Source organism: Trachemys scripta, chromosome 1, assembly GCF_013100865.1.
Source record: "Trachemys scripta elegans isolate TJP31775 chromosome 1, CAS_Tse_1.0, whole genome shotgun sequence".
NCBI classification, from domain to species: Eukaryota; Metazoa; Chordata; order Testudines; family Emydidae; genus Trachemys; species Trachemys scripta.
The window spans coordinates 185,556,888-185,567,358 of NC_048298.1; the positions used below are offsets into that span (position 1 = coordinate 185,556,888).

The following is a 10,471-nucleotide window of genomic DNA, read 5'->3' on the forward strand; positions in this document are numbered from 1 at the left end:
GTCAGATACTAGAAGCAACCATCGGTGGGACAAAAAGTTGTTGTGGTCTGTCAGCTTTCTCAGTGTCCTTTTAATATATAAGAAGCATTTAGAAAATGGAACTAGTAACTATGCTCCCAGCATTCTCAGGAAAATGTTCAGTCTACTTATCTAAAGAAATATGTACAGTACTAGCTCATGCGAGCAGAGACTTTAATATTAGCCACAATTCCTTATACCAGAAAACAGTCTCTAACATCAATATTTTTTTAAATACGAAAAATGTATTACTTAGAAGGGCTCTTTTTTTTAACCTGCCCACTGTTCCTTGCTGTGAGCATTCAAACTAAGAGGGTAGAATGGTTCAATTAATAGAGCACAGGATAGGAAATATAGATTCTATTCTTGGTTCTGTCACTAACTTGCTGTCATTTCTTTGCACCTCAGTTTCCTAATTTGTAAAGCAAAGATAATGGTACTTTTACAAGGTTTAATTATTTCTGATTTACCCAAATAAAACATTGGCTCGATATATGCAGAAGAATAAGCCTGACAAAAGCAAAACTGGCTGAGAAAAATTATTTATTCTTAAGCAGCTTTCATATTGACCACTTGGAGAGCCAGGTCAAGCAGCTAGATTCCTTCTAAACATTATAACATTAAAACAGGTAGGTTTTATATTTTCAGTAAACCTGAAAAATTCTCTCTCAAACTACAAAATATATTAACATGAATATTTAATCAAAACTGGTATATCCGTTTTATTTTATTTCAGCATAAGATTTATCCACTTCAAAAAGCTGGATTTAAGCCTAAATATTTTAACTTTTTCCTGTTCATTTTCCTTTGTATCCACATCAATGGTCTTTGTTTTTTCCATCAGGATCTCATAAGCCGCCTGTGCTCGTGCAATTTCTTTGTCTGCATTAAAATGAACCATTTGTCTGTTCAGAATGGGAACAATTAAATTAAAGTCATTAATTCTTTTGTTTAGTTTCTTGATATCTTCTATTAATTGTTCACAAATCTGACTCCATTGTTTCTGTCTACAAGGTGTCATTGGCTCTCCAAGTTTATTCCTAGATGCTACTATGTTCTTTCTTAGTTCCTCAATAGTTTCTCGTATTTCTTTCTGCATCAGAATCCATTCTGGTTGGTATCCATTATCTATTAGAATTCTGTTCAGGTTGTGAGTCATAGGATCAATATGTGGACAGTATGAAAATTTCTGCAATGGTTTTCCTTTACCACTGAGGTTATCAAAGTCTCCTTTAGCCATTGATTCCTGGATGAGGTCCTCAACCAAACGGTCAATTGCTTGGGTTATTTTTACCTTCTTACTCTGCCTTATATCTTTGGCTATCATAGTGTTCGTAGCATACTGGCTCTCGAGTTTCTGCTTTCGATATTCCATCACCTGCTCAGCTGCACGGTCTACTCTAAACTGCTTGTACTGTCGCTCTCTTTGACTCGGAGTCCCAAAACCAACACCTTCAAAACTTAAATACTGCCTGTGCTGTGGCGCTTTGGATTTGAATTTGGTTTCTTCTTCATCTTCACTTTCACTTGATTTCATTTTCTTGGCCACATCAGAAAGCACAGTTCGGTATGCTTCTTCTATCTGCACAAATGTTGCGGAATCAGCTGTGATGGAACCACTGTCTGGATGATACTGTTTGGCAAGATTTGTAAATGAATTTTTTACATCATCTAGGGAACACCCCTCCTGAAGTTTAAGAAGTCTGTAAGAGTCTTTGATGTTATTTTTAGACTTGTAACCTGACAACATTCTATGCTCAATGATATAGGGATAAGGAAATGTTTTTACTTTTTTGGGAATCATTGTTGAAAGTGCCCAGAGATGACATCCAATTTTTTTTGTCAATATGACACAAAGCCACTTCATATTTCTTCAGATGCTGCTACATCCTAAACAATGACCTGGAAAAAAACAACAACACTGAACATAAAATGAAACTAATGTGTTGAATTTTAAAAGCCAATATTATTTCTTAAAATCTTCTGAAATTAACTAGTTTTCGTTTACTTCCAAAGATTATCAAAATTCAGATTAATTTTTATGTACAAAGATCTTTATTTTAGAGGCCAACTCTCAGTCATACACTTACCAATATACATATTGTAACAGCAGATTAGCACTGTTTACACACAGAAGAATCCTGTCTATACTACAAATGAAAATTCATTTGCAACACAGCTCTCCCAGTATCACAAAAAAGCAGTTTTCTTTTGCAGGGTAAATATCCTAGGCTTTACACAGGTACAAAGTTTTAGCATGTTTCTTAAAACACAGTTAGGCCCTCTCTACATTGCAGAGAGCTGTGCTTTATAACTATGTTGAGGACATAATTGTGTAATAACAGAGCCCTGCCAATACAGTTGCATTTTAGTCAGGCTCTAAATATAAAGTACCCACCAGCTGGACTCTATATCCACACTTATGAATGCCCTAGGATCTATTTTTGCGAACAGGGGCTGCTAACAGGGAGTTTTGCAAGGGAGTTTGGAAGGGGAGTGGGAAGGGGGCAAGGTGCACTTGCTGTTCTTTAAAACCTGTAAACTAAACAACATTCAAAACTTCTTGATTTAAACAAAACCCTTTCATTAACTAGGTAGCTGCAGGAGACAATGCAGGCAGAAGCCCAGCAGCAGAGTGAGGGCTATCCAGTTTATAGCACTGAGTGCAGCATGTATGATTACCTGCCCTGTGGGCAGGTGGCGTATGTGTGCATTCGGTGCAAGGAGCTCCTGGCCCTCAGAGACTGCGTATGGGCTTTGGAGGCCAAGGTGGCGGTACTGGAGGAGCTAAGGGAGGCAGAGAGGTATGTTGATGAGGCTTTCCGGGACACTGTAGAATTGTCCCACCTCCGGTCAGACAGCCTCTGCACTGTTAAGGAGGATGAAAGGCCAGGGAAGCAGAGCAGTCAACGGGAGCACAGGGAAACCTTCCCATAGTTGGGACCCTCCTTCCAGATGGTGTTAGGGTATCCTCTCGCATTAAGGTTACCTCTCCGGGAGAGGGAACTCCAGTCACTAGGAAAAGGCAGGTGTTAGTAATGGGAGATTCAATCATTAGAAACATAGATAGCTGGGTTTGTGATGACCGGGAGAACCGTATGGTGACTTGCCTGCCTGGTGTGAAGGTTGCGGATCTCTCGAGGCGTCTAGATAGACTTATGTGTAGTGCTGGGAAGGAGCCAGTGATCGTGGTACATGTAGGTACCGATGACATAGGGAAGGGTAGAAGAGACGTCCTGGAGGCCAAATTTAGGCTGCTAGGGAAGAGACTGAAATCCAGGATCTCTATGGTGGCATTCTCAGAAATGCTCTCAGTTCCACGCGCAGGGCCAGGTAGGCAGGTAGAGCTTCAGACTCTCAATGCGTGGATGAGACGATGGTGTACAGAGGAGGGGTTTAGATTCATTAGGAACTGGGGAAACTTTTGGGATCGGGGGAGCCTATACAGGAGAGATGGGCTCCACCTAAACCAAAGTGGATCCAGACTGCTGGCACTTAACATTGAAAAGGTTGCAGAGCAGTTTTTAAACTAGGAGATGGGAGAAAGCCGACTGCTGCAGAGGAGCACGTGGATCGGATAGAGACTTCTCTTAGGGGAGAGTCTAATGATAGAGATTATCTAGGTTATAGTCAGGAGCAGAGGATGGAAGAGGATAATGTATGGGCCAGATCAGATGAGAAACATTCACATAAAGAATTGGACACATCAGAAAAGGGCAGACAAATAAACAGTGACAAGTTTTTAAAGTGCTTGTACACAAATGCTAGAAGTATAGATGATAAGATGGGTGAACTAGAGTACCTTGTGATAAAGGAGGATATTGATATAATTGGCATCACAGAAACCTGGTGGACTGAGGACAATCAATGGGACACAATCATTCTGGGGTACAAAATATATTGGAAGGACAGAACAAATCGTGCGGGGGCGGGGGGAGAGAGTGGCACTATATATGAAAGAAAATGTAGAATCAAATGAAGTAAAAATTTTAAGTGAATCCACATGTTCCATAGAATCTCTATGGATAGTAATTTCATGCTCTAATAAGAATATAACATTAGGGGTCTATTATCGACCACCTGACCAGGACAGTGATAGTGGTGAGGAAATGCTAAGGGAAATTAGAAGGGCTATCAAAATTAAGAACTCAACAATAGTGGGGGATTTCAATTATCCCCATATTGCCTGGGAACATGTCACCTCAGGACGAAATGCAGAGACAAAATTTCTCGATACTTTAAATGACTGCTTCTTGGAGCAGCTGGTACAGGAACCCACAAGGGGAGAGGCAACTCTCGATTTAGTCCTGAGTGAAGCGCAGGAGCTGGTCAAAGAGGTAACTATAACAGGACCGCTTGGAAATAGTGACAATTATATAACAACATTTAACATCCCTGTGTTGGGAAGAACATCTCAAACAGCCCAACACTGTGGCATTTAATTTCAAAAAGGGAAACTATGCAAAAATGAGGGGGTTAGTTAAACAGAAATTAAAAGGTACAGTGACTAAAGTGAAACCCCTGCAAGCTGCATGGACACTTTTTAAAGACACCATAATAGAGGCCCAACTTAAATGTATACCCCAAATTAAGAAACACGGTAAAAGAACTAAAAAAGAACCACCATGGCTTAACAACCATGTAAAAGAAGCAGTGAGAGATAAAAAGGCATCTTTTAAAAAGTGGAAGTCAAATCCTAGTGAGGTAAATAGAAAGGAGCATAAACACTGCCAAATTAAGTGTAAAAATGTAATAAGAAAAGCCAAAGAGGAATTTAAAGAACGGCTAGCCAAAAACTCAAAAGGTAATAACAAAATGTTTGTTAAGTACATGAGAAGCAGGAAGCCTGCTAAACATCCAGTGGGGTCCCTGGATGATCGAGATACAAAAGGAGCGCTTAAAGACGATAAACTCATTGCGGAGTAACTAAATGGATTCTTTGTTTCAGTCTTCATGGCTGAGGATGTTAGGGAGATTCCCAAACCTGAGCCAGCTTTTATAGGTGACAATCTGAGGCCTTGGCTACACTTGCTAGTTGCAGCGCTGTAAAGCCGCCCCCAGCGCTGTAACTCACTCCCCGTCCACACTGGCAAGGCATTTGCAGCGCTGTATCTCCGTGGTTGCAGCGCTGCATGTACTCCACCTCTCCGAGAGGAATAGCGAGTATTGTGCTGCCGCTGCAGTGTGGCCACCCAATGTGCTGTGACTGGCCTCCAGAAGTATTTTGTAGTATCCCACAATGCCTGTTCTCGCCACTCTGGTCATCAGTTCAAACTCTACTGCCCTGGCCTCAGGTAACCAACCATGTGACCCACCCTTTACATTCCCTGGGAATTTTAAAAATCCCCTTCCTGTTTGCTCAGCCCGGCGTGGCATGGCGTGCTATCAGCGAATCTTTCCAGGTGACCATGCCTCCACGCGCCAAGCGAGCCCCAGCATGGAGCAATGGCGAGTTGCTGGACCTCATCAGTGTTTGAGGGGAGGAAGCTGTACAGTCCCAGCTGCACTCCAGCCGTAGGAATTATGATACCTTTGGGAAGGTATCAAAGGACATGATGGAAAGGGGCCATGACCGGGACGCCCTGCAGTGCAGGATTAAAGTGAAGGAGCTGCGGGACTCAAATATCCTAGATGCCAACCTCTTTTACTCCTGTTAGTAAGATCAAATAAATCTAGAACATTAACTTTTTAGTAAGAATAGAAAAGAGCAATAATGCCTTAACTTCGATTCTACTGAGAAGACTGGCTGCTGAAAGCGCTGGGATCCCAAAGCAATTCTTTTTCAACACTTACATAAAAGATAATTTTTCACACAAAAATCAACTATAGAAAGATAGGAAGCAAGCAAAAACTATACACCTAATACACCACTGAAACAACCCATTATTGTTCATGAGAATCATCAGCCTAATTCCTTGTACAGTACACTAAGATCATCTTTACTTTCATGGCCACCACCACCAAAGACTTTGTGTCAGCTTGCATTTCAAGATATAAAACTGGACAGGTTGAATCAATTACTGTTACTTAAATTTTCTACAGCTAGCAGGCTATCTATTTGGAAGAACCTTCTGAAAAGAGGCAAGATTAGAAGCATTCAACGTTGATCATCTGTCCTGAATGCCTTGTAAAGGTACAACTCCACACATACAGAATCAAAGCACGGGTTTTTAAACTTAAGATGAGCAGCGGGTTCTTTTATTTTCTAATCACCTTGCCTTGTTTTACTTTCTTATTATAAACACTACCACTGTGAATTCTTATGGCTTTGGTTATGCAGGAGGTTGGATTAGATCAGTGGTTCTCAAACTTTAACAACCTGCAAACCCCTTTCACTAAAATGTCAAGCCTCACGAACCCCCTCCTAAAAATGAATATTTCCAGGGATTTTCTCCTTTACCCGAGTATAAATTATAAAAGCAGTGATCTTGGACATATAAAATTTGTTTTTATGACATGCTTATTACACACTATTTATTATTAATTATTTATCATTACAGTATTTTTATTACATTATGAAAATGGCAACACTCTTCCAAGATCTCACTTTCGTAGCTTGTATCACTTTGAATAAGCCTGTTATAAGACACGGCTCCTATGTTTCATCAAGCAGTATCAGATGTGAAACAGCATGAAGGTATTTAAGATGCCAACTCAAAGAGTTCCTCCTACACAAGCATTCAGGTCTTGAGCAGTCCAGGCAAACAACCCATGTTACAATAAAGCTTAAACTTGTTCTTCATAATAATTTTTAAAACAATACTAGCTGCCTATTTAATTTTAAAAACAGCAAAAAATATCCACCTCCCTTTTCATTTCTTATAAAGAGTCTTGAAGTTTAAATCTCCTTCCTGTGATAGAGATGCTTGCTTTGATCTGCTTAGCTCTGGGAAGTCCAGGGGCTCTGGGCTGCTGGCCCTGTGCTGCCCGGGGGTCCCTAGGGACAGCTCTGTCCGCCATTATGGAATTTCCCCCCCAAAAAAAACCTGTAACATTTCGCAAACCCCAGTTTGGGAACCACTGGACTAGATGATCATTATAGTCTCTTGTTGCCTTAAAAATGAATGCAAATGTGTTAAATAAGATAAATAGACCATCTCTTAGAACTGAGTGCATTAGTCAGAGGATGAATCTCCTACAACTCTGTGTAACTGTTTTTCATATAGTCATGCTTACTCAAAATAGTGTGTTGAAAGTTTTTATGCCTATTAGCCACTTTGAGTTGCTGTCAAATTAAGATTAAGCTCAGAATTAGACCTGCTTTATATTTATAATCTGATTGAAAAAAAAAATTCTGATTCTAAGTACTGTATCACTTAAAAGTACTTGTACAATCCACTACTCTTGTTACTTTTGTTTAAATCTACCTACATGCCTCCAGCTTCCATCCAGGACACATCACACGATCCATTGTCTAGAGCAGGGGTCAGCAACGTTTGGTACGCGGCTCGCCAGGGTAAGCACCCTGGCGGGCCGGGCCAGTTTTATTTACCTGCTGATGCAGTAGGTTCGTCCGATCACGGGCCCCACTGGCCGCGGTTCGTTGTCCCAGGCCAATGGGGGCGGCGGGAAGCGGTGCGGGCGAGCGATGTGCTGACCCCGGCTTCTCGCCGCCCCCATTGGCCCGGGACGGCAAACCGCGGCCAGTGGGGGCCGCGATCGGCCGAACCTGCCACATCAGCAGGTAAATAAAACTGGCCCGGCCTGCCAGGGTGCTTACCATGGCGAGCTGCGTGCCAAACACTGCCGAACCCTGGTCTAGAGCCAAGCCCTAAAATACAACCGAATTGGCTCCAATTCCTCAGACAGAGACAAACATCTACAAGACCTTTATCAAGCATTCTTAAAACTACAATACCCACCTGGGGAAGTGAGGAAACAGATTGACAGAGCGAGACGGGTACCCAGAAATCACCTACTACAGGACAAGCCCAACAAGGAAAATAACAGAACACCACTGGCCATCACGTACAGCCCTCAGCTAAAACCTCTCCAGCACATTGTCAACAATCTACAGCCTATCCTGGAAAACAATCCCTCACTCTCACAGACCTTGGGAGACAGGCCAGAACTCACTTACAGACAACCCCCCAACCTGAAGCAAATACTCACCAGCAACTATACACCACACCACAGAAACACCAACCAAGGAACCAATCCCTGTAGCAAACCTCGTTGCCTACTCTGTCCCCATATCTACTCTAGCGACACCATTAGGGGACCCAACCACATCAGCCACACCATCAAGGGCTCATTCACCTGCACGTCTACTAAAGTGATATATGTCATCATGTGCCACTGATGCCCCTCTGTCATGTACATTGGCCAAACCGGACAGTCCCTACCTAAAAGAATAAATGGACGCAAATGGGACATCAGGAAGGGTAACATACTAAACCCAGTAGGTGAACACTTCAATCCCCCTGGACATTCTATAACAGATTTAAAGGTAACTATTCTTGAACAAAAAAACTTCAGAAACAGACTTCAAAGAGAAACAGCAAAACTAAAATTCATTTGCAAATTTAACACAATTAATTTGGGCCCGAATAGGGACTGGGAGTGGCTGGCTCATAACAAAAGCAGCTTTGCTTCTTCTGGAATTGACACCTCCTCATCTATTATTGGGGTCGGACTACATCCACCCTGATCGAATTGGCCCTGTCAACACTGGTTCTCCACTTGTGAGGTACTCCCTTCTCTTCATGTGTCATTATATAATGCCTGCATCTGTAACTTTCACTCCATGCATCTTAAGAAGTGAGGCTTTTTACCCAAATAAATCTGTTAGTCTTTAAGGTGCCACCGGACTCCTTGTTGTTTTTGTAAATCTAAAAGTAATACTCGATTGTTGATAATTTTAAATAAAAGCTGCTACGATTATGTATAATATTGAATACATTGGTGTGTGGTGCTTTATGTAGAATAGTTATGTAAGACCTATGCAAAATGGTATTTTGTACTATCATGCGCCACAAAAGTATTTAACTAAAATGGCATCCTCACCGTTATGGTGATTTTGGCCTTAATCCTGCAATTTACAACAGAGGAGGCCTTTCTTCTCTGACAGAGGCATCTGTGAGAAAAATATTATTGCTGTTTAATAAGCATTCATTAAATGAACATTTCCATCTGCAAACACTCAGGGCAGGTCTACACTTCAAACACTGCACTGCACAAATGCAGCTGTGCCACTGAACATGTAAGTGAGATGCTCCTGTGCCATTAGGAGAGCTTCTCCTTTTGGCATAGTTAATCCACCTCCCCGAGAGGCGGTATAACCAGGGCCGGCTCCCGGGTTTTGGCCGCCCCAAGCAGCCAAAACAAAACAAACAAACAAAAAAGCCGCGATAGCGATCTGCGGCGGCAATTCGGCTGGAAGTCCTTCACTCCCAGGGACCGTCCACTGAATTGCCGCCGAATACCTGGACCTGCTGCCCCAAGCACCTGCTTGAGAAGCTGGTGCCTGGAGCCGGCCCTGGGTATAACTGTGTCAATGGGAGAGCTTCTTCTGTCAGCACAGCGCTGGCTACATGTGGGGATAGGTCAGTGTAAGTACATTGCTCAGGGACTTGGACTTTTCACACCCAAGTGACATAGTTATACACCAATACAGATCTGTAGTGTAGACTTGGCCTCACTTTGCTCACAGCAGAAGGGTTACTCTAGACTCACCGTTTATGGTAAAACTTGATTTTCCAGCTCTAGAGCTACTTTTCCCCACAGATCAAACAATGCCTTCGCAGCAGTGCCAGCTGTGCAGTGATGGGGGGGGGGACCCTCGAGATCAGTGACGCTGGCTCACCCTGGGACAGCTGTTTCCCACTACATCACAATGACAGATTAACAGCTCCGCATGAGATCTGACACGCTGCACCCGGCGCGGCCAGACTGGGGCTCAGAGGCCAGGGTGATGGGCCACTTCCGGAGCTGCAAACAAGGGGCCGCCTGTGGGTGGCGCTGCCATTAACCGGCCTTACCCCGCTCAGCGGGCGGGCGGGGCGCAGCAGGGCGGGGGCAGAGGGGGAGTGACACTGACACCGAGTCCCTCCCCCCAGCCAAGCTCTCGGCACAGCCCGCCAGTGTCACAGCCCCCCCCCCCCCCGGGGGGGCGGGCCGGGCCGGGCCCTGCAGCGCCCCTTGCCCCTCCCCCATTGCCCCCGCCTGTCAACGCCGCTGCAGCCCGACGCCCCCACCTCACCTGGACCCCTCCGCGTCCCGCCCCCTTCCGCCCCTCCCGCCCCCGTGCTTGGCGCATGCGTAGAGGAGCGGGAAGGCACGCGCACGATGAGGGGTTGTGTCTGGAAGCGCGGAGGGAGGGGCAGCTCCTTTCACCCCACGCTCAGGGGTGGCTCCTAGCGGCTCTCTCAGGCGGAGCGGCCCCGCCCCTCCCATTCCAACGGAGCCGACATTCGTACCGCCTGGGATTGTGGGATATGTAGTCCCGACCATA

The 10,471-nt window shown here is 44.0% G+C and overlaps 1 protein-coding gene across 4 annotated transcripts; it reads right to left on the reverse strand.

Moving 5' to 3' along the window:
- Nucleotides 1-541: 541 nt before the first annotated feature.
- Nucleotides 542-10,241, reverse strand: DNAJC28 (DnaJ heat shock protein family (Hsp40) member C28). 4 transcript variants are annotated; one of them, XM_034752030.1, is made up of 3 exons: nucleotides 10,220-10,241; nucleotides 9,025-9,094; nucleotides 542-1,920 (listed from the first exon to the last, which is right to left on the reverse strand). In XM_034752030.1, the coding sequence occupies exon 3, from the start codon at nucleotides 1,883-1,885 to the stop codon at nucleotides 746-748; it is 1,140 nt and encodes a 379-aa protein (XP_034607921.1). In that variant the 5' UTR covers nucleotides 1,886-1,920; nucleotides 9,025-9,094; nucleotides 10,220-10,241; the 3' UTR covers nucleotides 542-745. The 4 variants fall into 4 exon arrangements, with proteins under 4 accessions (XP_034607921.1, XP_034607930.1, XP_034607906.1 ...); XM_034752039.1 differs by lacking the exon at nucleotides 10,220-10,241 and adding an exon at nucleotides 9,824-10,078; XM_034752015.1 differs by lacking the exon at nucleotides 10,220-10,241 and adding an exon at nucleotides 9,694-10,078.
- Between the last annotated feature and the right edge of the window lie 230 nt (nucleotides 10,242-10,471).

Bases quoted from the DNA above. Each gene is read 5' to 3' on its own strand.
- DNAJC28 (XM_034752030.1), bottom strand. From the start codon at position 1,885: ATGAAGTGGCTTTGTGTCATATTGACAAAAAAAATTGGATGTCATCTC.